This window comes from Parambassis ranga, chromosome 2 (assembly GCF_900634625.1).
Source record: "Parambassis ranga chromosome 2, fParRan2.1, whole genome shotgun sequence".
Lineage (NCBI taxonomy): Eukaryota > Metazoa > Chordata > Actinopteri > Ambassidae > Parambassis > Parambassis ranga.
In genome coordinates, this window is record NC_041023.1 from 1984463 (window position 1) to 2011970 (window position 27508).

The 27508-nt window shown below is 45.7% G+C and overlaps 3 protein-coding genes across 3 annotated transcripts; all 3 read right to left on the reverse strand.

The window, feature by feature from the left end:
* Positions 1-827: 827 nt before the first annotated feature.
* On the reverse strand, positions 828-3001 carry LOC114431812 (2-oxoglutarate receptor 1-like). Its single transcript, XM_028399452.1, has 2 exons — positions 2844-3001; positions 828-2143 (listed from the first exon to the last, which is right to left on the reverse strand). Exon 2 carries the CDS (start codon positions 2132-2134, stop codon positions 1133-1135), a length of 1002 nt encoding a protein of 333 aa, XP_028255253.1. The 5' UTR covers positions 2135-2143; positions 2844-3001; the 3' UTR covers positions 828-1132.
* A 1498-nt stretch (positions 3002-4499) lies between these two features.
* On the reverse strand, positions 4500-8333 carry LOC114432551 (kelch-like protein 41b). The gene is made up of 6 exons (XM_028400619.1): positions 6977-8333; positions 6724-6881; positions 6343-6450; positions 5240-5425; positions 5008-5154; positions 4500-4924 (listed from the first exon to the last, which is right to left on the reverse strand). Exons 1-6 carry the CDS (start codon positions 8087-8089, stop codon positions 4813-4815), a joined length of 1824 nt encoding a protein of 607 aa, XP_028256420.1. The 5' UTR covers positions 8090-8333; the 3' UTR covers positions 4500-4812.
* A 1096-nt stretch (positions 8334-9429) lies between these two features.
* On the reverse strand, positions 9430-25843 carry LOC114453417 (collagen alpha-1(XXVIII) chain-like). The gene is made up of 36 exons (XM_028433312.1): positions 25639-25843; positions 25407-25564; positions 23973-24547; positions 22765-22785; positions 22623-22685; positions 21008-21061; positions 20865-20909; positions 20755-20781; positions 20491-20535; positions 20362-20406; positions 20134-20187; positions 19444-19512; positions 19270-19338; positions 19103-19171; positions 16229-16297; positions 15436-15504; positions 15284-15352; positions 15130-15198; positions 14982-15053; positions 14834-14902; positions 14686-14757; positions 14533-14601; positions 14389-14457; positions 13915-13983; positions 13551-13619; positions 13392-13460; positions 12636-12704; positions 12477-12545; positions 12317-12397; positions 12207-12242; positions 12092-12128; positions 11370-11927; positions 10997-11271; positions 10681-10921; positions 10229-10423; positions 9430-10125 (listed from the first exon to the last, which is right to left on the reverse strand). Exons 2-36 carry the CDS (start codon positions 25555-25557, stop codon positions 10118-10120), a joined length of 3690 nt encoding a protein of 1229 aa, XP_028289113.1. The 5' UTR covers positions 25558-25564; positions 25639-25843; the 3' UTR covers positions 9430-10117.
* Between the last annotated feature and the right edge of the window lie 1665 nt (positions 25844-27508).

Here is a 27508-nt window from a genome sequence, read left to right on the forward strand (position 1 = left end):
ATAATGAAGCTGCGTTCACACACAGGCAGAGAAAAGTTACCTTACAACATCACACTGATTGCATCTTCGCAGTTTACACATTTGTTTTGGATTGTGATCTCAACCATGAAGCAGAATGGTATCCAGGATATAAGCTGTTTACCGGTGATGGACAAATAATGTGAAAGCTTCCTTAATCTGTGAAAGATGTCTCTGTGCTGACGGGAAGCATTTGTTCCGGGAGGTGTGCGTTAGACGAAGATAAATGTGTGTCTGTCAGCATTTATGTGCATCGGTTTTTATGCAGCATTCCGAACCTTTTGTCTCTTTTGTTGTCAGCACTCTTATGTGCAGCAACACAGAGAGAAATGACGGCTTTCACAATGAGGAATATATGTGCAGCCTGCCTCGTTAGCTCACAGGGAAGGTGAGCGCATCTGCACAAGAACAGCTCAGATAGCTCCGAATCTTTCACACATCAGTAACTACAGGAGGTGTTGTTGGCCTGTAACGGCCGCTTTCATCGCACTGATGGGGAACTACAACAACACGTGTGTGGAAAAAAAGCATCATTTACTGATGCACAGGTGGAAGGAAAAAATATACACTACTCACATTTCAGTTTCTTTCAAGTTGCGTGACAGCAGAAGATCCTAAACCGCAACATAAACACAACAGAACAGATTAGGGAGCAGTGGAAAAACCCCCCGAGGTCATCAGACAATTGTTCTTTGTTGTTATCAATCCTGTTATTATTGGTTATTCACAGCAATTACCTCAGCTACTCAAATATCAACACACAGATACACACAAGTTTTATTACATCATCAACAGTCGTACAGCTCAGTAACAAATGTGTAACACACACGAGAGAAAAGCCTCAACAATGGCGGGAGGTTCCTTACTGGAAAAGTGTACAGAGTAGGAAACAGAAATGCAAACTCACTTCTACATTTTAGGACTACAGAGTGGGAGCAAACAGAAGACTCTATTGTTGTGTCGTTAGGTTAATTACACAGCACTGAAAGAAGAAGTGCAGAGGGATTCATTTTACAGCTTTTCTGTAGTCGCTTTTATTTACATATGAGACGCACAGTCTGCACTGCAGGGTAAACACCTGAGTGAGTCAAACACAGGTCAAGGGGTTCGCCCGTCATGTGTCAGGGACGCTTTCCTTGCTGATGGTGGCCAGGTTGAGCAGGGATCTGGCCTTTTTGATCCAGCCCTCCCTGTAGAAAATGCTGAGGAAGGCCTTTCTGAACGCGTCGCCTGACAGAGTGTACAGAGCCAGGTTGAAGAATGTATTGAAGGCAGCCAGAGGCCTGGAGATGATGTACGCTGCGTGCACGGCGCGCTCCACCATGCACGGTGTGTCTGTATAAGTCCGGGTTTCTATCCGCAGCACGCGCAGGATGTGATACGGCAGAAAACACACGACAAACACCACCAGGATCAGCACGGTCACGCGCCGCGCTCGGGTTCGGTGCAGGCTGCTCGTCTGGGGCCCTTGCCTCAGCTGTCTCACTATACCTATGTAACACATGAACACCACCATCAGAGGGAGCGCAAACCCGACAGCAGTGAGCAGCCAGCCGTACCACCGCACATCCCTGACGGGTATGGTGCTAGCAAAGTCCAAGCAGTGGGTCTTGTTGTCGTTGTCGATCATGGATATCATGGTCAACATGGGCATGATTTCAGCAGCGGCAATGATCCAGACAGCCGTGCATGCGACAATGCCCCAGGTCTTCTGCTGCAGCTGCGCGGCCCTCAGGGGCTGGAGCACCACCACGCAGCGAAACACTGCGAGACACGTCAGGAAGAGGATGCTCCCGTAAAGGTTAAAGTGGAACCCGAAGCGCACAAAGCGGCACATAAAGTTGCCAAGCGTCCACGAGTCGTCATTAGTGTAGTAGTAGACCAAGAAGGGCATGCTGAGGACGTAGAGGAGGTCGGTCAGTGCCAGGTTGACCATGATGATGCTGCTGCTCTTCCAGGGACGCAGCTTTGCCACATATATGCCAATGGAGGTCACGTTTCCCACCAGGCCGACGATGAAGATGACAGCGTAAGCAGCAGGTAGGTAGTAGCGCCTCATCAACTGATCCACATCGGTGCAGTTGTGATCGTCTCCGTAGTAGAGCATGCTGGCCATAGCTGAATCCTGTTGAGAACAAGAAACAAAGATATAAAGAAAAGCAAACAAGCTACTTTAGATGTTAAAGCTTATTAGCTTATTACAAAATGTGCATTTTAAAGCATTTTAACTGTAGCAACAAGAAAAAAAACGTACAAAAACAAACTGCTGGTGCGCCTTAAATATTTTCATACAATGTGTACAGTAGGTTTTAAGATGGATGAATAAATTCTGCTGTGTCTACATAAACAATATATATTGTATGAGTAAAAAATAGGCTACGAGCAAATCATCAGTCCCTCTCCCCCTCAGCTGCCACATCACTGTCAGCAGCAATTACTGCTAGACGAAGGAAGGAGAGAGCAGGAAGAGAACCCCAGAGGTGAGCAGACAAGGAAAGAAACAAACAATCAAGAAAACTCTGTGGGAAAGAAGCAAACAAAATCTTCTCTCCTCGTCAACAGACTGGTTTCTGCAAGCCTCTCAGGATATGACAGTGCTTATGGCATCCTGGCTTGATGGCAGCTTCCTGCAATGCTGCCAGTGCAATCTGCTCTCATTATGGATGTGAGGAGATGTGCGAGGTGTCGTTTACACATCATGTACGCTCAGATTTCATAAGGCAAGAACTTGTACTCATTAAAGTAATTTATGAAAAACACAATCTCTGTCTGAACGGTCATTTCAGTGTACTCGTAAAGGTAAAGTTGGAGATTTTTCTACTCACTTTTAGTCAGTGTCCTCATCAGCTCACACTCCAAGCCTTCAGACTCTCATCTCTGTTTTTGCTTCCACCACTCTGTCACGCCTCCTCGTACTCTCTCCTCTTCCTTTTCAGTTTTCCACACCCAAGGGGGGGAACTCCAACATGTTTTTATCTGAAAGTTCACCTTCAACCATGTGCACTGACTTCCTCGTATCATTCCTGAGCTGATAAAGCTCAAGGGTCGCTCTCTTTACACAGATCAGGTTCCAGGTACATTTGCTGAGAAAATGAGACAGAAGGCGAGTCCAGACACACATTCATTGTACTGCGACTGATTAAATACTCCAGTGGTTCTTTTGTTAAGAAAAAAAAACTGAACTCAGCAGTTTCATCTGAGGTCTTTGTTATTTCTTCAAACAGACATGTGATTACCGTAGTAGTATGACACGGCAGAGCTAAATTTGGCTCAGACAGACTCCAGTTCTGATTAAAGCAATGAGGAAGTTTAGAAAAATGCACTTGGCAAACTCGTGCCAGTAAACCATCCAATCTAAAACCGGATTTTTTTAATTAGAAATATTTGTCTGGGTCAGTCATCAGCACTCAGCCAATCTTAAAGCTGCCAACATGCTGGAAAACAGTGTTGTCCAGTGGGTTAATATTTCACAAGAGGGGATACAAGAGCAGCGTTACAATGCCAAAATCATCACAACAAATATAAACATTAAGTGTTTCCATCCCTTGAATGACAACACAGAAAAAGAACATTTTAGAAAACCAGCAACACAAAGCCCTGTGACAGTAACCATCACATTTACTAATTTATAAATATCTTAAATGTAACTACACAAAACTGGCTTTTAAAAACGTTAATTATGGTTTATGCCTGCTGCTATATGTCCAAATTATAATATTTAGACAAACTAATATGAGCAACGACTGGCTCCGCTAAGCTAGCTAAACTCAAATTAAAACTTAATTTACCTGGGTTAGCTTGTGAAGTTCGTCTTTTAGCAACATGATGCGTTCTTTCTCAGCAGACTTTAGTTTACAGCATGCCCGGGCCAGCAACAAAAAAACTCGATCTATTAGTTTATCCTGAAAAATTGATTGTTTACATGAATTAATTATTCCAGCTATTCTTCTTCAGGTAGCCATTTTCTTTATTTACAGCGCCACATTGAGGAGGACCCGGATGTCCGGAAATGAGTGCCGGAGTCGCTATCGAACGAAAAATTGTAATCGATCTGTTTTCTTCGTCGCGTCATATCAGTTTTATAACAATAGGAATAAGAAAATATTTCATTTATTTCTTTGAAAGACAAACACGTAATTAAATTAGTACATTTAGCCAAAAAACAGAACGTCCTCCATTTTAAAATAACTACGCATGCGCCACCTACTGGGAACAGGAAGTAAGAACATCTGTACTTAAAATGATCTTTAATTTTTTTTAAAGGTAGATTTTTAACAATATCTTAGTATTTATTCTTTGTCTATTGTAACATTATGGACTCATTCTCAGGTGTCATGTGATGTAAAACACACAACGTCTTATTTGTTGACACACGTGTGAATGCACGTTTGTGTTTTTTAAAGACCATTACGCTGTATCTGAGTGTCAAAGCTACATCTGCTGTTATCCCAGTTCCACACAAATCACAGCAGCAACAGAAGCAGAAGTTTACAAATGTTTATTTTACAAAAGAAACTATGTAAACAGAGCTTTACAGATCAAAGTGTGACTGGTGTTTTTTTTTATTACAGTGGGGATGGTGCAGTCTTTGAAGAGGCAGCAGAGGCGAGTGTTTGTTGTACAGATAAAAATCATCAGAGAAAAATTAATGTCAAAAGATCAACTCGACGCACAGAAATCCGAGCGCAGACGATGAGGCGCCTCGGGGGCAGCGGGGAGCTGGGGGAGGTGTCGGGAGGTGTTGATGGAGGGGGTGTTAAGAAAGAAAGAAAGAAAGAAAGAAAGTGGTTCTGTCTAGAGTTTAGGCATCCTGGCAGCATTGAGGCGCAGAGACACACAAGAGGAACCGGCAGCGTAGCGCATCTCCCTCAGCATGCCGCCCCACTGCTTCTTATCCTCCTCATACCTAAGAAAAGAGAGAGAGGAGAGTCTAATCTACACGCAAACACAAAGAGCGAAGGCCCGCACACCTTTGGTCCCGTAACTTACAGCCAGACGTCAGTGACCTCTGTGGGAGCCACCTCCTTGTTCTCCATCTCAAGCATCGCAAAGCCACCGACGGCGTACAGGGAGCCGCCGCTGCTCACTAAGTTGACAGAGCTCCTCTCCTGAGGGAAGTCTGTGAAGGGCTCCCACCTGAGGAGATTCAGCATCAGGAGAAGGTCAGGTACAAGCCTGAGCTCGAATTTTAGAGGCGAAACCACAGAAAACACATTCATACTTGTTCGCTGCAAAGTCGTAGGCTTCACATGTAGCCGTGAGGCCGTCCTCGTTCACCCCACCGGCCACCACGATCCTGCCGTTGTGGATGACGGCTCCGAACATGGCTCTGGGCGTCTTCATGGCCGGCAGCTCCCTCCACTCCGACTGCTTGTGGTTGTACGCAAACATCTTGTTGAGAGCTTTGCTGTGAGGGGAACAGAGACATTTTTCTTAGTGTGTTCACAGAAGGAGACACGGATCATTTGCAGTAAATTGCTTTCTATATATGAAAAGCTGTGACTTTATTTCCCTGCAAAGATATTAGACGATGAAAATGTAACCTCATGTCTTCATCATTTCTACTAATTTCACTAATGTATCGGCAGTGTGTTTCAGCATGATGCTTTCATCAGCGAGTTCTAATTTTAAAAAGGACATAAACAGCAGGCAGCAGGAAAACTAGTCACACCTGTGTGAGAGAGAGGAGCTCCACGTGGAGAAGGAAAATTAATCAGAAAGAAATGAATTAAATTAAATGAATTATTATTATTTTCTTTTGCCTGTTGAGGTTTGTTGACTGTAGGTTGACAGACTTGAAAGGGATTGTGGGAAATGTAGGGGTTTTGACCAATTATTATTTCAAATTCTAACTTTCACATGTCCTCAGGGCTGCCACACTGCAGCAGATTGTTTGCTTCTCACAGGTTTCAATGTTTCCCTGCTACTTATTAATTGCCATTATTTACACCTTCCCTTTGTCGGTGCCACCTAGAACACAGAGCAGGAGCAGTTGATGATAAAGAAGAGTGTTCCTCTGACAGCTGAGCTCACTGTGCTGTCTGATTGGTTTCATAATTAGGTAGAGAATTAAAGTGAAGGTTTGCACACAGTGTAGGAGAGCACGTGTTGTGTTTGGGGCCGTGTTGTCAGGAGGAGAACACAAACAGACCCTGCTATCTGACAGAATGCACCATTACTGCAGTAAAAGACTACAGCAGGGTAATTGTTGTCTGTGGCGTGCAAGCTGCCAGGATGATAGACCACAAACAGCTGCAGCGCACAGCATAAGGTCACACACACACACACACACACACACACACACACACACACCCTTTTACTCACTTGTCATCTGTCTTTCCTCCAATGCAGTAGACCAGTCCTTTGTGGGAAATGACGGCGTGGCCGTGGATCTTCAGAGGAAGCTTTTTGGTCTCGGTCCACTTCATCCTCCTGCAGGATGTGACAGTTTCAAACAGGTGCAGTTGAAGAAACAAGCAGAGCAGATTTATAAAGTGAGATTACATCTGAACATCATTTATATTTAAACATCACAGACCAGATCTAATTAATTTATAAAGTCATTTTGCTAATTTCCTGAAGTTAATTATCACATGGAAATTTTGAAGAAGGTGAGACGGAGTGTGAAACAAAGTGCGAGCAGGTGAGGAGAGAGGAAATATAAAAAGATTAAGATGAATAATAATAAATAATAATACCACTGACTCGACATCGTAGCACATCACGCTGTCCAGAGACTCGTTGGTCTGGAGGTCTTTTCCGGCCACGACGAACAGCAGGTTCTCGCTCTCGCCGATGTTGAAGAGGCACCTTGGGGAAGGCATAGGCGGCAGGGCGACCCAGTCAGACGTGAGTGGGTCCAGCTAAGGAGGAAGAAGAGGAGGCAGGGTCTTAGCTCCTCGCCTTTTTGTGTGTGCTATATTCATTCAATGTTTCAGGGAATTCTCAGGCTGCTCACCAAATAAACGTAACACTGCAGAGGGACGTTCTTGTTTTCCTCGTCCACAAAGAGGCCTCCGATGATGTAAAGCTGGTTCTTCTGTGACGCCAGGCTCACGTGGTTGCGTGGCACCTGCTCCGACATGGCTGCCAGGAAGCACTCGTTTTCGTTGACGTCATACGCCACCGCCGCCGTGTCATTGATCATCAGGATGAAGTCGCGTGCGAACATGCCATGCCTGCGGGTGTCATTGAGGAAGCCGGGGAACGGGCTGTCCTCCTCGTCCTGACCTCCTTCCTTGTCGGCCCCCTCCTCCCCCTCTTTCTTCACGGGTTTCTCTGGAAGTTTCCCCTTGTAGGCGTCCTTGATGACCTGGATAATCTTCTGAAGCTCTGGGTCGGCCTTGATGATGTCATCAGTCTCCACTCTGTCTTTGAAGTACTTCTCAGGCAGCAGGCGGAAGCGGACGCAGCTGAAAGCATCCTTCAGGACCTTGATGCGCTCCCGGTCATGGCGGACCCAGGCCATGACCGTCTCAAACACCAGCTCCTCCTTCTCTACGTTCAACGAATCTCCGCCAATCACAGCAAACAGTTCATGAGCTGCAAGTTTGAGGAACTCTTCTTCCTTGTGAAGGAACTCGAAGCGGTCAGCGATGTAGTTGCGTGCAGCCACGGCGAGCCTGGGACAGCTGAGCACCAGACCCATCCTGAAAATGGCCATGCAGTTAGCCAGGGACAGCTTCTTCTGGAGGTAGTTGACGCACACCGTGAACACAGAAGGGATCTGGAACCTGTTCGCCACGGCAATTATGTCCTGAACGTTGTCATCGGTGAGGTCGATCTCAGCTGAGTAAAGGTACTGGATGATCATGTCCAGGATGGCAGGGTTAACATCCTCCAGAACCACCTCTTTGGTGTTCTCCACCTCCTTCCCATCCTCAGTGAAGAAGATCTCCCTGAAGTATGGGCTGCAGGCGGCCATGATCAGCCGATGGCAGGGAAAGCAGCGGTCTCCTACCTTCAGGGTGCAGTCCACAAACTTGTTCTCGTTCAGCAGCTCCTTCAGGCCGTCCTGGAGCAGGGTGCTCTGGAACAGGCGCAGCTCCTCCTTAATGGCATTGGGGTCCATGGTGTGTCAGGAGCGGGCAGACAAGGGGGTTCGTGGAGAAAGGAAGGAGACGGTGGCCACGGGTCCTTTTGGCAGTCGGTCCTGGCTGGAAAAGGCAGAGCAGAGAAAAGGTTCTCGCTGTGAAGACCCTGCAATTTAATCCCGGCCCACTCTAAATTTAGCTCCATCTGCCCCCTGCCTGCTGCAGCTCCGTGGAATCTGACTGGGCCGAATGAGAGTGCATCACAGGCTGGGGCTTCGAGCAGCTGCTGTCACAGACTGAAAGAAGCAACTGGCTGCTCCGGCTGGGGATATGCCACCATGATTCAGCTCCCACAGTGTCATGTGGTCGGGCTAACAGCGGAGACAATGCTGTCAAAGCCCTCAAATAGCCGGCCTCCAGCTGAACGTATGACAGTGAGGATATTCAGAGGAGTCTCTGTCATATTCAGAAATATGTGCACTCTCTGGACCTTGGACACACCATTCACTCGCCCTGTAACACAAAACGTTAGGCAACATAACCCCCCACAACCCTGAACAATCATTAAACTATTATATGGATCATGTATTGATCTTCTTGTGACATCAACGTTGATAAGTTTAAGACACCATAGTGCTATAATTGGAGCAGAAAAGTTTGGGTGCAGCAGCTGCCTGCAGGAACAGGTGAGAGACACACATACAAGCAGTTCTATCAACCAATCAGCACGGCTCTGCCTTTTCCCTGCTGGGTGTATTATTGTCCAGCTGCTCAGCTGTGTGTCTGTGTGTGTGTGTGAGAGAGATATACAGTTACACATATTCAAACAGGAGATAATTTCATAGCTGAAAATATGTATTAATTCACTTTAAAAGATAAATGGCATGAATCTGCTTGCATCAACGAAACGTTAAGATTAGGCATTAAAGAAGCCCTAAAGCAACATATCCGAATCATTAAGAGCTCATATTGTTGAATCTTATTACTGCGGACTGATAAAGTGTGAGGAGTGTGTAGAGTTAGGTAACATTTCTCCTGCGGGCAGCACTAAAGATAGAGCAGACTACGCCACTTGTAGAGGAGTGTCTAACATGTAATTTAAGCAGAAGGGGTGAGCTGGGTCTGCGTAAGAGGGCGCTGCCATTTCCCTAAAGCTACATTAGATTAATTGGACACATCATTCTTATCTTACTATTAGAGTAATGCCAGTTTTTAGTTATATTTTAAGATTATTCAGCTTCATATGTGTCTAACATCTTCCAAGAGAGGTCTACAATTTAAGGCTAAGATAATAAAAGTGTGAGTCTTTATTTTATTTTAGATCAAATTTATTCAAAATGTCTGACATCATGTGATAAACAAAACAATATGTGTGTGTCTGTGTGTGTGTGTGTATGCAGTCAGCACGGGTACGAGTAACATAATGTCAATGAACTGAAGCACAAACTGTTGTGACATGAGTGTGTGTTACCCAGCAGAGGGCAGTGTGTTTGTATATGTGCATGTGTGTGTGTGTGTGTGTGTGTGTGTGTGTGTGTGTGTGTGGGTGTAAATCACATTTTTGCATTCAGAAAATCTAAGAGAACACACTCAAATACACACAACGTACAAAAACACAATGAGAAACAGCTAGAATAATAGTAGTAGTAATTACTTGAGGCACTGGAGAGATTAGTGGTTATACTGAGCATCTTTTTACCATCTTTGCAGCACTCTGACAGTGTATATATATAAAAAAATATGACCTGTACGTGTGGGAGTCCCCTGGGAACTGCTAACACACTGGAGTGCTCATCTGTATTCCTGAGAAGAAGTGGTGGAATATTTCCAGCGATAATATTAATTAAAACAAAAAAGAAACAATGAAGGTGTTGGATGGATTCTTTGTCACTGCAATTAGAGAAGGATCATTTTTAAGTGCTGGAGGAAGGAGCTGGAATGTTGTGGTGATGAGGAACATGGGTGTGCAGTATATGTAAAAGCTTTACATAACCCTGTGAGAAGTGGCTGGTGTCAGCTGCCCGTCCTTGATGTATCTACAGCTGATGTGCGTCAGAGTCCTCCTCTCAGCTTCCTACAGAAAAACAGACAGGAAGACGTCAGTAATCAGAAACATTTGGATCCGATAATAATTGATACGGCTTCTTTATTTCCTGGGATGAATTGTGGGACGGTACCGGAGGAGCTGGATACCACACACGTCCTCTTGCACTCCTCCTCTGTGTCAAAGCGGTTCCTGTTGCCGCTGCAGCCTCCGTACCAGAACTGGGCGCAGGCGTTGGCCTGCTTGTCGTAGTACCAGCGGATGTTGTAGTCCCGACACGTGCCTTGGTCCAGGACTAAGCCACAGCGGGGATCCAGTGGCACGGTCTCTGCAGGAGTGGAGGTTTTTATGATGAGAATAAGATTCATTCAAGTTCACCGAGCATCTGATTAGCTTAGCTAAAATGAATGTGTGGTAATACTCTCTCGAGCTCAGCACAGTTTCTGCAGGATCTTCTGTTGCCTGTTATCATCCACAGGAAGCTCTCTTTAACTCTTTAAACTCTTTAACTGTTTGTTGTGGCTGACTGCTGTTTTGTAACTGTGTCACACTGGAAGTGGAGCAGTGTAGCGGCGTTTTGCGTACCTTTGGGAAGAGCTGGCCTCGGTGCAGGCACATACTCCACGGATACACCTGTGGTTATATTTGTAGAGGATGAAGATGAGGAGGAGGAACCTCGGCTGCTGGAGGAGTCCTCTCTGGAGGGTGGAGGAGGTGTGTAGTCTGAGGTGTGGCGGTTAAATGTGTCCCCGCGCTCATTTGGCAAATTTGTTGTTTCTGTGTGCACCTGCTGCCCTCCTCCTCTTCCTCCTCCTCCTCCTCCCTGCTGAGGAGAGACAAAATGTTTACAAAGATTTGTTTGTAATAAACTTTCTTCTTAAACACTTCCATCCTTCCGTACATGTGTTGTCGGGGACCCTTGGCTGCCGTGCTCGGTTGGCTCTACCCGGCCTCCATGGCTGTGCGTGCTGGTGCCAGCATTTGTGGAGGTCCTGCGGCCATTTAGGATTTCCTGCTCGGTCAGAGGCCGGTACCCGTATCCACCGATGACGTACTTCCCGTTGTTGCCGTTGTTTCCGTAGCCATTGTATCCATTGTAGCCATTAGTGATTCTGTTGTATATTAGGGCTCCATTTTCGTCCTCACAGAACTGGCTGACCAGCTTGGATTCCAGTGCTGAGACACCGAGATGAAGAGGAGAAGCAGGACTTGAAGATGAAGCACATGAGTTCAGTAAGTTCTGATGATCTCAGCTGAACAGGAATGTGTCTTACCTGGCAGAGTGTTGAAGTCATCGATGAGGAACATGTGCTCGGAGTCCGGGTCAGAAGCGATCAGGTTCAGCTCTCTCAAGAACTCGGCCTGCGTCGGGTCTGAGGTGTTCACAATCCCCAGGGCAAACATCTCAATGTTAGCAGCATGGGCTTCTCGCACGGCTATGTCCAGCTTCACCGGCTCCCGCTTGTCCGTCTGCCCGTCAGTAATCACAATGGCCACCTTGCTGACACCCAGACGTGAGCTGTAGAAGGCCTCCTGTGTAGCTTTGCGTATGGCGGTGCCGGTGTGGGTGCCCTCCCCCATGTACGGGATGTTCCTGATGGCCTGTTTGATGTCCTGTCTGGTGACGTAGCGGGCCAGGTTGAATACCAGGTTTACCTCCAGGCTGTACAGGACCAAGCCGATCCTAGTAGCGTTGCGGCCCACTGTGACCCGGTCCACAAGCGCGTTCACAAAGTCCTTTATGATCTCAAAGTTCTCGGGGCCCACGCTCTCAGAGCTGTCAATGACAAACACCAGCTCCATGGGCCTCTCCTTACACCTGATCCCACATCCTGGAATCACATCACGCCGACACATGAGATCATGGCTGAACTGTCACTTTGACGAGGTTCTGTGGAAGCGGATCTAATGATATACAGATAAGACGAGGCGGCTGCTTCTCCTGTAACATTTGTGCACGTGAATCAATACTGAAAATGAAACAGAGATACTTTACCACAGATCTCTTTGATCATCCGAATGATGTCCTCCCTCTGAAATAAATACACCAACACGATATGAGCACATAAATAAACCTAAGAAGAAGAAGTTTATGAAAAAGAGACACTCACAGTGAGCCCTGGTTCACCTTTGACGCCTTGACGGCCCTGAGATGAGGACAGAAAGAAAAGTAGCTTCAAAGCCTGTTCATAAAAATCACGAAGCAGATGATGACACTCACAGGAAGTCCAGGGGTCCCAGAATCTCCGCTATCTCCTTTGATTCCCTTCAGCCCCCTCTCTCCCGCCGAGCCTCGGTCACCCTGTCGCACATGGAAGAACATCAGTCATCTGATGCTTACAAAATCTCACTTAAAAGTCTGAGACGACATGGTGACTGACTTTAGCTCCAGCGAAGCCTTCTCCAGGCAGCCCCCTCGGCCCTGCTATGCCCTGGGCCCCCTGCTCCCCCTACATCAAACACAGTGTTGTGGTGAAATTACAGAGCCAAATATATTGTTTTTTTTTAAGTACAGATACACATATATGGATAAGTCTTACCTTTGGCCCCTGAACACCTTGCCCTTGTGGCCCGGTTGGCCCTGGTGGGCCAGGTCTTCCAGGGTTACCCTGCAAGCAAAAGCTCCAATCAATAAAACCACTCTTGCTTGAACTCTTCAGCTTCCATGGAAGTAAAACTGTAATATGTGTCATCCTGATAAAAAGCAGCATTTCCCAGTTATTCTGTGTAGGATCACACTGAGTCACTAATGTCTGACATCACCATTTTCTCAGCATGGATAAGGGCTGGCGTCTTGACTTGAGTCCTCAATTAAATCTTGCCTACCGCTGCATGACTGTGACGGTGCTCGGACCTGCAGAGACACTGGTCTGAAGTCTGCGGGGAATCTGGATGTGATATGTGAGAACATATGGGGTGCTGGGTGTTGTTTCAGTGAGGCCTGTAAGGCCGAGTGTTTCTCATCAGACACTTATGTCTCCGGGGATTCACACTCTGCACCCATGTGTCAGAGTGATGCAGGGAAAATGATGGTAAATATTGTGAACAAATGAACTGGCAGCCTTTGAATTTAAGGCCCCTGTGGTAGGCATGTTTGCACACATGATGAAGCACTATATTTTTTTAAAAATCTGTAATTCTTCTGAGAATATGACTCAATCAGGACCATTTGGTGGTACGTCAGATAGAGGGTGCTTCCTTGGAATTTTACCTGGTGTTTGCCGAAACCCAACACACAACACACACAAAAACTGAACAAGTCAAAAATGAGATGTATTTAAAGCCTTAGAATTTACCGGAGATCCTTGCAAGCCTTCACCTGGAGGTCCTGGTAAACCGGGCGGCCCACGAACTCCACTGTCACCCTGCAAAGACGGAACCACAGTATAGATTTAGGTTTTTTACAAAAGGATGGATCCATCAGTTTCACTCTGCATGCAAACAATGATTTGTACCTTTGGTCCAGAGATTCCTTGCCCTTCTGGTCCAGGTTCTCCTGGAAGTCCAGGTAGACCAGGAGGACCCTGAACAGTACATAAAAGGAACAAGGAAACACTGAGGACTGTCTGATCCTTCAAGGGCGCAGTAGGTGGATTATGCTAAGCTAACCCTGTTCCTCATATTTAGCCTGCTTCAAATTTCTAACCTGCTCTTAGTTAAGGCAAACAAACTCAGGAAGTGTAATGGTTGGTAATAAAAGTCTCACTGATGGATAGCTGGCTGGAACTGACAGTTATATTAAGGAAGCGAAGAGACATATGGCCTAGAGGAAAAGAGATTTATGGGGGGACAGATAGATCTATCAAATCAGTTCCTCACCATGGGGCCAGGGTAGCCGTCTCCTTTGGGACCTAATGGACCTGAAGAACCTGGATCTCCTCGGTCACCCTACAGAGGACAGATACATTTAAGTCCATAATTCACTTTTGTGAAGAATACAGAGAGATTTACAGCAAACCGAAAGGAATGTGGCTGTAAGCGGACACATGTGGCCTCCGCTCAGTTGCGTGCTTCTGTATTGTGGGTGTTTCACAGAAAAACTGGGGAGAACATGCTGAAGCATTTTATAGGTGCAGATTGTGAACAACTGGATTCACAGTTTCTTTGTTTTTTTTCTGGATGCTGTGGAATAACTTTCATCATGAAAGTGTCAACACACACATACACGCAGCGGAAGGATCTGATGATTTGATAATTAATTTTCCTAACAGGACTGCTCAGCTGTGACAACATGTTTATATGTGTTGATTAAAAATTGCTGTGTTTCTATCTGTAGTTTATTCTGAGAATTACCTTTGGACCAGGAAGACCATATCCAGCCTCCCCGACTGGACCAGGAGGACCGCTTGGACCAGGATCCCCCTGGAACACATTTTTCAACAGATTTAGATCGCACATAAAACTACCAGCAGAAAAAAAGGTGCTGAGAACCATCACCTTAGGTCCAGAGACGAACCGTCCGGGTGGACCAGGAGAACCCAGCCGGCCTTGGGACCCTGGTTCTCCCTGATTATGACAGATGCAAGAAATACAATCATGTATCTCTTCCCTTCTTCCAGGCAGACATGAACAGAGCTAAAGGTCTCTCACCTTTGGTCCTGAGGGTCCGGCAATACCAGGCGGACCAGTCAAGCCTCGTATTCCTCGCTGGCCTTGGTCACCCTTAACGGTTCCATTGATAAACAGTTACTGACCAGCAAAGGCCTATTTTAAACAATGATCAATGAACTTTGTTTACCTTTTCACCCTGGGTGCCAATTCCAGGTGTCCCCTCCGGCCCCCTGATGCCGACAGCTCCTGGCTCGCCCTGAAAAACACACACTTACACACACTGAACTGACTTTTGACTTTGTTACCAGGTATGATATTAGAGTAAAACCCCCTACCTTCTGTCCGGGGGCGCCGTCTTCCCCAGGCAGCCCTGGCAAACCCGACAATCCTTGTGATCCTGGCTCCCCCTGAGAACACAGTAGCAGATCAGGATCAGATTATGGACTGAAAACTTTCATTTTGTTGATTAACTGCTGAACCCACCTTAGCTCCAGGCTCTCCCACCCCTCTTTCACCAGGTGCGCCAACCTCACCCGGCAAACCTTGGTCTCCCTGTGTGAGGAATCATCAGCTCTGCAGTTAACGCCGACATCAAACAGGATAAGTGTATCTGCACAAACGCTACATATATACTGACCTTGGGTCCAGGCAGGCCCTCTCCTGCTGGGCCTCTGCCTCCTGGTGGCCCCCTTGGGCCCTCCACGCCCTGGAAGTATAGATGCAGTTGAATGCTGCTCTGGCACTCACACTTAAAGGGTATGAAACATTTAAAAAACGCTTTATAGTCACCTTCTCGCCCTGTATGCCTGCTCCTGTGAGGCCGAGTGGCCCCGGAAGACCTGGGGGACCAAAATCCCCCTTACAGGTAGAGATAATTTAGAGTTAACAGAAATGACAGCATACAAGCATAAGTATAGTATTATAACTGGCACTTTTTATGATGTATGACATGCAGAAAGCACACAAACGGTGTATTTCCTCGGGCTCAGTAATGAGTATATGCTGTTACATGAGTAGGTTTATGCTATTTTTTGATCTGTACCATGCAAATTAACATCACAAATGTATTATGTTTACACACAGAGAGCGCTGTAGGCACTGGTTCGTCACTACAACTTGAAGACATTGTAATTACCTGTGACAAAATTCCACTACAAGGCTGCAGTAAACAACTGGTGCCAGGAACGCCGATGTAAAGCTTTATGATTTTTTTTTGGAGGGAATGATTTCAATAAACTCTAAAGTCATATTCCACTGACGAGTCTCCTATTCATGCCCTGCCAGATGGCTTCAAAAATCCGCCTGAAAGATAAAGACCTCACATCTATGTCTGACTGTGCCAGTGCAGCACTTTCCCACATTCATCTGCCAACCCATCCTCCTCCTCCTACACGATACAAGTTTTAACCTTGATTCATCACCTGTAGACTGTGACCTCCTATATAATGCCAGGCTGAATGCATTCATCTGTGGTTCTGCCAACTTTTGGCCTTTTTTCGCAGCAAGACTCTGGCTCTCTCTTCATGCCTCTGAAGGCTTTTCAGCCAGGCGCCTTATTTACAGCCTCTTCTGTATATCTTACCTTGTCTCCTTTGATTCCAATGCCTTGCTGTCCTCTGGGCCCCCGCGGCCCCTCCAAACCTCGCTCTCCCTGTGAGGACAGACAGACAGAGAAGTTATTGCATTCCGGTTCTTGAAATATTCCTGAAATATGTGACAATAACATCAAAGTAAAAGTAAAACATATGCGGCACTGCAGAAAATTTCTCTTCAACAGTCACTTTGAAAAGAACAGTAGGGGTAGGAGGGTAATACACTGATCATGTCTGAAGCCAGAACAACACTACCACAAAACCAGGTTAGTAAGCAGTCAAGTCAAAACTGCATGAAGCCGAAGATACCTCAGCTTCTGACAGAAGTGCACCTGAAAATGAGAGTAGAAAGAAGCCAAAAAAGGGTCTAACTGCATGATAGCAGATCTGTCAAATGACATATGATTGATTTCCATTGCATTGATCTAAACGGGTTAAAATAATCAAAGAAATCATCTTTAATGAAAATGGAGCATGTGTAGTTAATGTCCATGTTCAGTCCAGAAGCAGCTATGGACAGGTCTGTGTGTCATGAGGCAGGCTGTGGACATCAAGTGAACAGAGAGGCTGCTGATAACAAACAGGCATTCAGCATGTTTACTGTGTCAGTGTTCCTGCTGTAGATTCATGTGATGATTCATGTTCATCAGACATTCATGGATGGACCTGTGTTAGCAGACAGCAGCTAACTAGTTAGCTCACTGAGCCAGAGCACCGGCATCATGACTGAGGCTCATTATAGAAACACAGCTGGCAGCGTGACACCACCTCCATGCAGAGTCTGACCTCACATCAGTCCACACTGTGTTCATCACATGGAACAAGGAACTACAGACACTGTAGAAATGTAGTGGAGGAGAAAGTACAGGTGACAGCTGCAGCATGGAGTCAGAGGAGAAAGTATGAGCTGTTATTTTTACTTATGTGTAAGTGTACTTAAGTACAGTAACTAAGTACAAATAATTATGTCCAATGTCCAATTTCCATCAGAGTTTGTCCACAGAGGGCACTGTGGACATGTGTAGGAAACCTCATGGCAGTGGATCCACAGGTTGTTAAGATAACTACAGATTGCCTCCAGATAACATGATGGAAGAGTGGAATAAAAGTTTTATATGACGGGCACAATTATCCCTCCAAAAACACCTGGTTAGAATCATCAGGGCTGCGTTTAAAGCACAGTTGTCACATGCTTATTTAGTTGTAAATACAGGAGTTATTAAAGAGCAGCTCGGCCCAGCAAGCTGCCTTCAGAACAAACACAGGGGAACTCAGAGGAGCACTTTGTTTCATGCTTTAAATGAGTATTTTTAGGAACTCAGAAAACAAGAATAGAACTACAGAGCAATGAGGGATTAAAAAAGTAATCCAGGCTGGCAGGTCGTACGATGAAAGGAGTGCTGCATAATGTTCAGTAGATTATAGATTCTGCAGAGAAACAGACGCCCCTGGGGGACATTTTACTATCTTACAAGGTCATCCAAGGACGAGAGAAATAGTGTCACTTGCAGAACAATGTTGATTTGCATAGTAATGCTGCATTTGCATGTAAGCTTCTAGAAGAATAGATTTATTGTCATAACTCTATGATGTCTGAGTTTGGCACACATGCAGGGGTGATAATGATGTGGGAAACGGGTAATATTCCTGCAGAGCTCCTGCGAATCTGAAGCTTGTCGAGGCACGCCGCGTAAAGAACGCTGCTTTAGAGCAAGAACGCCATCTGTAAGAAGAAGAAAAAAAAAAATCTCCCCCCGAGGCCAATCTGTACCGATGGGGGACGGACCTCCTCCTGTTCTGTGGTGGAAGCTAACTGCTACTATCTCCAAGGAGAGTCAGCGAGTGATAAATCAGACGAAGGTCCAGAGCAAGTGAGGAAAAAAAAGTACACATTTCACATGGTTTCCACTCACTGCACGAGAAACTGCTGCGTTAGTGTTACAACAAAGACCAAAAATGATTTCAAATGTCACGGCCTAAAGACATTACACCCGGTTAATCACACTCAATTTAACTGTCTGCATTTATCAAAGCAGCGGCAGGCTGGGGTGTCGTTTTTTTTCAGACATTAGTTCAGAAATTTACGCTTTTCCTTTGTAATAACTTACGTATTTGTACATGTTTGAGATGCCTTCTAGCCACGACGTGCAGGATTTTATATTGCAGTGAAAAATAAGCCAACACTGAATAAAAATGACTGCTGTTACTACCATGTGGTACAGAGAGAGATGTGTGTGTTGGTTTGTATATCCTGAGAAAACACAGGAACAGGTTTCCTTTCTTTCCTCTGTTACTGACATGTGTTGAAGTGTCCTGGCTATTTTCCTGTGCTGTCTTTGAATCTGCAGGGGTGTCAATCGATGGGCCGGAACATAGCGTGAGGTAACAGGAGACATACCGCTCTGCTGTGCTGTATGTGAATTTATGTTGTGTTCTCATCTTCTTGTAACCATACGCCCTGTCAGTTTCCTGTCATTGAACGCTAGAATCTGGAGCCCAGACGGAGCGCAGGTCGGCGGGTAGACCGGTAAAGTGAGGATGACTGTATAAAATGGGGTCAAAAGTGTTTGAAGTTTTCAACTGGGCTGAGTGCAAGTCTTTCTAGTCTGTCCCCAGAGGCTGAAACATAAAAGACATGAACACTAAGGCTGGGATTTTACTCCCTTGAGGACACCTGTGGACTCCACGGATGCATAGCGGGGTTTTTTTTTTTCCACAGATGCCTTAGAGGAGGAGTTTCATACATGCTGCTGACACACACACATTTGGTTACCTTTACAAGAACAACTGCACAGATGTAGACAGAACGCGACCTTCTCACACTCCCTTTGTTCTGTTTTTTTTTTGTGGCCTACATAGCTCACCTTTGGTCCGGGTAGTCCTTCTCCTATTGGTCCTCTCTCCCCTGTGACTCCCTGTGGCCCTTGCGGTCCCTAAATGACCACAGGAGAAACACAACGATTATCTTCATTCATATTGCCTGGTGAATTATCGATGAACATCATGCTACAGTGCTGAGTTTCTTTCTCACCGGTGGCCCAGGCTCTCCAAGTCCAAGAGGACCAGGAGGCCCTGGTCGCCCCTGGAAACCAATGTCACCCTGCAAAATAGCAAGAGAAGGCACGACAGGAGCACTCAGACAGGGCAAGACACTGGTGTGTTCTCATGACTTAATTTTCCAAAACAATAGGGTGGCAGTCTTCACCTTGGGTCCCGGAAGGCCGATCCCAGTCTCCCCTTGGATTCCAGGTGGCCCAGGAACTCCCCTTTCCCCCTATAAAAGCGCAGGCAGTGAGACGAGTGTACACAGAGAGGCATCGATTACATTTACTGCTGTGTTAATCAGATTCTTAGTCTCATTTGACAATAACATGTGTCAAATTTTATTAATTTAGTCAGCTGTTTTAAAAATGCGATCAGTCAGGACCTAATTGGTAAAGAATGCAATTTTTCACTCAGAAGCTGTAAATCACTGCAGGAGGAGGCCACACGAAGAGGCATGAGGAGGGCGTGGAAACGTTAGCGGGTGCATACCGGCACTTTTTTTTCTTCTTTCCTTTGCCCTTTCAAGCAAGTTGGAACAATGCTTAAAGCCAGACATTAGTCTGCCATTCAGGTGATATAGGGTGACAGCCAGACTATCAACAACAACATTCTTCCAAAATAATTAAGGCGGGAACACTTGGTGGGGAGTGTGGGCTCATGACAGGTATAACACAGAGGGTGGGGGGGCTTTAAAAGTAGAAACAAACAAATGATCTGACAGGGTGATAACAGACGAGCTGCTTCAAGGGGTTTCAAACGGTCCAGTGCTGATGGATCATAACCCATAACGGCCACTTGACGCTCGTGAGAGCTCGTGTTCACTTTCTGATGTATCAAAGTAAGGACTTACTTTTTTACCCATCACCCCTTCAGGTCCGACGTCACCAGGTGGACCAGGCAAACCCTGAATTTGAGAAGAAAATGTGTGAGTGTTGCACATCAGATTGTGAATACGACGACCGATCATTTGTCAAACTGCAGTAGTAAATCTGCCATTTTTGCTACAACTGATGTGTAGACAGGTGTAAGGGGAAAAGGGTGAAGTGTCAGTCAGTGTCAGCCATAAAAAGGAAAAGACCTGAAGTCCACGATTTCCCCTCTGGCCAACAGGACCTTCAAGACCCTGTAAAAAAGGAGGAATTTGATGAATTTCATAATCCAAACCTATAAAAATGAGTTGAGTCAGCTAAGATAAAGGACAACATACTCTGTCTCCCTTAACTCCAGGTATGCCACACTCCCCTCTTTCTCCCTGCAAGAGAATTAGAAACAGTTTCAGCACAATTATGCATGATTCTAGGACTTTTAGGACAAGACAGAGAGCGCTGGTTCAAAGAAACACTTACATTCCCTCAAAGGAAAACTAAGTGGAGAGCTTTGGTAAGGCATAAGTCTGTAGTGAGAGAATGTAAGTGTGGGAACACTATACATTCAATAATCCTACGTGTGTGGTGCAGATTCCATACACTACCTTCTCCCCTTTGTATCCTGCTTTTCCCTGTGTGTGCAAAACAGATTTGTTAAATCGGGGATCGAGACGTGGGCAAAACACTGCCGCACAGAAGTCTGTATCTCTCTCACCTCTGCTCCTTCCCGGCCTGGAAGCCCACTGAGCCCACTCTCACCCTAAGGGAAAAATCTTTTTGATTAAACCAGGACCTTGCCTGCACATGTACCCACATTTAATTAAAAGCAACAAGTGATGGTTAATGAGTAGACGGCACCTTTTGTCCTTTCTGGCCGGGGCTGCCATCGTCTCCTGGACGACCCTTCTTACCCTGCAAGGAAAGTTATGGTTACAACTTTGGATACAACCACCAGCTCATAAAAAACGGAAGTAGCTTCTTCATGTTTTACTGATGGAAAACATGTTTAGAGTCCATTATGTGTAAAGGCCATTGAGCAGAGGAGTCAGAGGGGACTTGAAGCTGTCTGCATGTGTGTGAGAGTAATTACCCAAACAGTCCTTCCCTCTGTCTGCATGTGTGTGCATCGTCCGGTCTTTCAAGCATCTCCTTGTCTGTATGTCTCTGTTTTGCACTCGCTGCCCCTGATGTGAAGCAGCTTTTGTTCGGAGCATTACGTTTGAGGGGGTAATTACTCTGTTCTCATCCTGTGGACATACATCAAAGCAAAACCACTACGTCTAATTGCGGTCGACCTTCTCCATGTAATAAAAACACTGCTGATATCACGACATGGTTTTGGCAGCTGAAGAAAGTCGTGTAATATCTTATTTGCCAAACATGTGTCCTCAGAAAATCCTAAAGTGACTGAGTCCGTTCCCATGTGAAATATGTGTTTAGGCCTGTTTTCAATAAACCGGACGAGGAATGTACGGCATTTACTTTCACTGCTGCAGGGGAACAACCGTTCGATTTACTAAACTCCCCCAAACCCTACAATTATGTAGCATGTAAACATTAACGGGGTCTTTGTGGACTGTGCTGTCCCCTAGGGTGTCAAAAGGAGGCGGCGTGTAACTGTCTTTTTAGGGGCAGGAGAAGGATGTCATGTTCAAAAAGAGACATATGAGATGAAGATGAATGAAAAGATATGCATTAGCAAGCATCTGTTAGCTGGAAGCAGGGCTGGACGATGAAGCGATAACAGAGCTATCGCAAAATAACGTTTTTCGTAAAAGAAATATGAGGCATGGTTGATAGCATGTGCTAATGTCTGGGTTACTGCTAGCTGTATTTTAACATCCAGCAAAACATCGGCCCTGTTTACACCGGAGAGAGTAAATCCAGCTAGAGTAGGATTGAATCCAGATAGCCTTTAAGGCCCAGTTCACACTGGAGAAAGTCATTCCAGCTAGAGTAGGATTGAGCCCAGACACCTCTCGAGGGTGGATCTAGCAGGATTGAAATCAAACTGGATTCAGCCGGATTGGAGGTGTTCACACTCGGAAAAAGACACATCTGGATTGATCTGGATGCGGCCAAATCCTGCTTAAGCCACATTTTTTCCCCAGTGTGAACGGGACCTTAGCTGGATCGCTCAATCCAGCTTAACCTGGCTTGTTTGTTGTCCTCCAAACCGCTAGGTGGCGCCTCTTAGAGTCCGTTCAGGCGGCGGTAGTACTGCACTAGCCGCATTTGTGTTCAGACCTGAGCCAGATGTAAGCCAATCAGGCTACATCCTCTGAGACTTCCTGTGGTTTTGAGCAGCACAGTTGTATATCTTCCTCTAAGTAAAATCTTTAGACTCAACCATTATCTGCCTCAGCTCTTCAATTTGAGTTGAGCATAGCCCTTTCTCAATAACGAGCAATCTAACGAAAGCAAGTACCTGCTGCCACCTGGCAGGAGCTCGGCGTTTGGTGACAATACTTACAGCAGGGCCACTGGGTCCCCTCTCTCCCTTCTCGCATGCACACTTGCTCGGGGCCAAAGGACACTGTGAACCCAGGAAAACAGCAGTGAGCGAGACGGGCTATATGGGGACAAAATATGTGTGGAAATACCAGCAGACTTACCCCTTCATCCGCCACCGCCGTCTGTGGAATGAAACAAAAACATGTCAATGTCAAGATGTTGTTCCATCTGCTCCATATGTCGATCTTTAGATGAAGAAACCTAAGTTAAAGCCACTCGCTGCTGCCCTGTGTATCTTTTTCTCTTCAGACTCCTCCACCTGATTCAGTAAAATCAGTGCCTGTACTTGTTGTCACAAACCATCACAAAGCCCCACAGGTTCCTCTTCAAAGCTGACCACAAAGTTCTCTACAAGGGGGAATGAGGTCAAAATTCCACAACAGGACCAAACACAAACCACATGCACTGATTAATAAAGTAGCCTTGCTAAGCAAACCGGATGGTTTCGGTTGGAGTATCTGAAGACAACGCAGACAGACTGAGCGACATGCTTATAACATACAGATGCTGCCTGTGCAGTGAGATGAAAGTCAGACTGTAGCTGCTGCTGCCGCCGCCGCTCTTCCATGCCAGCAGAGTGTAGTCTGTCAGGTTCAATGCTCCAGGAGCCTCAGCGCAAGTTTTCTATAAACTTTCTTCTTATCATATTTGGATGCATACCACCTGTGTCAATAGTAAAGGTTGGGTTTGAAGTGGCATTTGAGGGGTTTGTTGAGTGATGTAGCGTGCATGCAAGTTCTTGCTTTTACTACGCCAGCGTTTTCCCACAAAGATGTTTAATGGGGTGCATGTGTTACCGACGGGAGCAGCCTTAGGTCTGCAGGATGTTGCTGTGCAGCACATGTTCTAATTGTTTCAGTGGAAGCACACTGGTGGCTCATAAAAGTGACCTCAATTCCAGCATATTTCAGAGCTTCACGTTTTCCAATCAGGTGGAAGTCGGAGTAAATTTCAGTTTACATAATGACATCAGACCCATCACTATAGCAGCAGGTAGCAGGTGTACCTCAGGCATCCAACAAATCACAGCAGTGGGTGGTATGAGCGGCAGCAGCAGCTCATTGGGTGCACGCAGAAGACGCTAACAGTTGATTCATCGGGAAAACGCCTGTCTGCATAATGGCTTTTTGCAGCTTCCATCTGTCATAAATTTCTGCCCTCTAGTAAGCAATTATCAAACCTACAGGCAATTTCACAAGCAACGTAAGTGCCAGAGAAATGTCTGGTGGAGTGACTGAGAGCAGGTCTGAGCATGAACAGCAAAAAACTTCATGACATGAAAATGTATGTAAAGAGCACTTTTACTCACAATCTCCTTTATGACTTTGTCCACGATGCCTCTGTCCTGCAGGTTGTGAAGGTAGCGGGAAGCCGGGGAGCTAGCGACAAGCCGCAGCTGAGCTATGTTGGCGGGCTCGTTGGCTTCAGGTGTGATTCCGATGGTGAAGAACCGGACGCCCTGGTTTTTGGCATCAGCCACAGCTGAGAATATGTCCGGGTTCCTCGGGTGTGAGACGCCGTCGAAGAGCAGAACGGCCACCTTGATGCTCCTGGTGTCTGACTCTTCTAAATAGATGCGGGTCAAGTTGGTGATGGCGTAGGTGGTGTAGGTGCCATGGCCAATGTACACAATGGGAGTGATTCGGGCCTTGAAGTCTTCAACGCCCCTCCACTGTTTGAAGGTCTGCTCTATGATGACATGGCTGCTGTACTGAAGGAGGGCAGCGCGGGAGCTGAGTCCACGGCCGGTCTGCAGGCGCAGTCCCTGCAAGCGGTCCATCACGTCAGAGGCAAACTGCTTCTCCTGGGCATGGTTGTCCTTAGCGCTCTCTGAGCTGTCGATCAGAAAGGCTAGCTCCAAACTGCAGTCCTCATCAATGAGAGCTGGAAAGAACACAGAAGTAGCATTTGGCTAACTCATGGCTGTGTGATCTGGCCTTCAGTTGGCTTATAAGTGAGAGGTTTTAAGCTTATGATATGAATGTTGTAAGCCTGGCTGTAAATATGAAGCTAATGTTAGCGGCTTTCATTCATTTCCTGCATTTTGGATTTCATTATTAGAAGATACTCTGGCTTCAGAACAAACCGTTTCACTGCAGATAACATATTCACCCTGCGTCAAACTGCTTGTCTACACATGACTGATGTATCATTTGTTATTTTATCCTATGAATTGTAAAGACCTGCAGATAACAGCCGAATGGATTCCCTAACAAGTAGTGATGCACTTTTTTGTTTATCTGCGGGGCCTTCAGATGGGTAGAAAGGTGATTCACTGTCTGTTTAGGCTCCATAGGCTCAGACATCTTTCCCCAGAAAAAGTGTGATAAGTTCATGAATGTGACATATCGTTTTGAGGAGAAAATAAAAGTAACTCAGCTTGCCACAGCAACCTTCAGCAGTGGAAAGAGGTCACAGATCTAATATAGGCTGAGGATAAATCACATTAATCTTCACAGAAATATGTCACAGGCAGAATGTGCCTGGGGAAACAGGATTCTGAGCGAATAAAACATTTGGGTAACAGAGCACTGAATGGCCGCGCGGGAGATGGATGACTCTGAGAAGCCTGAGAGATACGATCAGTCCAAATGGATTGCATCCCCCCAGCAATGTCCTTGTTGAGTATTATGTTCTAGTTTCTCACCTGTGGCAGCACCCCTTTTTTTTTTTTTTACACCTGCACATATTTCATAGGAAGACCATCCATGGAAAAACAGACTGGGGATTCTGAAACACTTACATTTGCCGTTTTGAGGTATGGAGTTAGGTGACAGTACTTTGCTCTTCTTCTTGGTGGTCACCACCACATCTTCGTAGTCTTCTTCATAGTCCTGTGCCCACAGACCCTGGAGTCCCCACAGCAGCAGGAGCCAGTGCAGAGAGGGGAGCATGACTTCCCTGACAAGGAGAAAGAGGACAATTAATATGCACTCAGACAGCATGCATGTTTGAGATGCATCAGGCATGCATACCTCAGAGTCTCGGGTTTCTGATGTGTTCTGCTCTGCAGAGAAGAAGCTCAGAAAAGGTACAAACACAAGAGAGAGAGTGTTCTCATTCACAGTTAGTTTGGTTCCATGTCCTGAGCTTTTAAATGAGAGTCCTCCTCCAGCAGGTCTAAGAAGAAGGCACCATATATTCACAGCAGCAGCAGCAGCAACAAGAGACTTGATCTGGCTCTCACGGGACTCTCCAAATTCATTCTAAGCTCACAGTAAATGAAGGGAGGTCCAGCCCTTTTTTTGAAACTCAATCACTCCCTTTTTGGGGAGAGAGGGTGGGTGGGGAGGCAGAGAGAGACAGACAGAGAGAGAGAGACAGACAGAGGGAGAGAGAAAGCCCTTTCTGCCTTTTTTTAAATGTCATTTTTACTTCGTTAGTGATGCAGTTTAAAGCAGGAGCAGGAAGAAAAGCCTCTGGGAAGAACAGTAAATTGTCTTTTTAACTAAGACAGCTAGTTCAGATCAAAGTGAGGCTTGATCAGATTTTATCAGTGTGTTATGAGGTAGCAGGGTTATTGAGGACATTAACGTAACGACCTTGGTAATATGTGTGCAGAGTTGGGGAAGATAAGATGTTCACACACATTTCTGCTCAAGATGTAAAATTAAGAAAAAAGAGGAGAGAGTAAACCGAAACAATGGGCTGGACCTTTATAAATCGTTGTCAAATACTGGGGAGATGCAGAGTTACATAAAGTCTTATGATCCACTGTTATTATAAAAATACTGATTATCTTTCATGTATGTGTTCTTTAATTGTGCCTCAGCCCTGACAATAAACCCAGAAGGTTGGAAAATCTTAGTTTGGAGGAGAGGTACACCTGAAGGCAACACACCTTGCAAACGCAGCGATGCATGATTCACCTGTGAAAACACCTGGAGGAGTCATTTGTTATTCCTTGGCATGATTTACTGTAAACACTCCAAGAACTCAAGATTGATCTAAATGTATATGAAGGCTACTGCAACTGTAACAATACGGAGTAACTGCACTTTAAATTCACTCATACTAAACCAGAAGTATATTCTGATTGAGGTTCCTGGCTTTATAACCGGATGTGAACGAATCGGAATCAGCCTGGTTTTTATTGAAACCTGGTGCAAGTCCTTTCCGAGCACCAAAGAGCGGCCTCAGAACTCAACTTCATCTTATTATAATTTCTATGTACTTCTGGATCAGAGGAGTCCTAAAATCCTGCGGGACTGTCTGCAGCCATAAAAGATGGAAGCAGAATCACATAACTCTGCAACAGGAATGACAGCAGCGTGTGCTGAAAGGTGCAGTGTCACTCAAGAATGCTCCCCTCTGCAGACGGCCCTCTTTAAACGCCGTTCAGCTTTGTGTGGTGAAAAGGGATGAAGCTGCTTTTACCTTTGATTTCTGCATAAAACAATTATACATATGGTAAAACTAGGACACACCACTGAGGTGAAATTCATAGAAATAACTCCACATAATGTTTTTTTTTTTAAAAGACTTATGTTTTTCAGATTTATTTCACAGCAGGAAATCTGAAATAATGAGCATACATGTTCACCCTGCTGCATGTAAAGTGTGCATTAACTTGGCTGAAAGGTTTTCTAAAGGCAGACCCCACCATGTCTCCAAACCACCCTGCAATTAGGTGACATTCATTCAAAGTATGGAAATAAAAGAATGAAAATGGTGCCAGTGGAAAGAGCACAGTGGTCCAGGGCATCAATAAAGAGCGAGGGCAGGGCATGGCATTTTTAATGTAATGCCACACAACTGAATTTTAAAGAGCAAATTGCACTTTGGAAAGTGTGTGGCATAAGGAGAGAAAACAGGTTTGTCCTTTATGACAGCTCTTTGGATGTT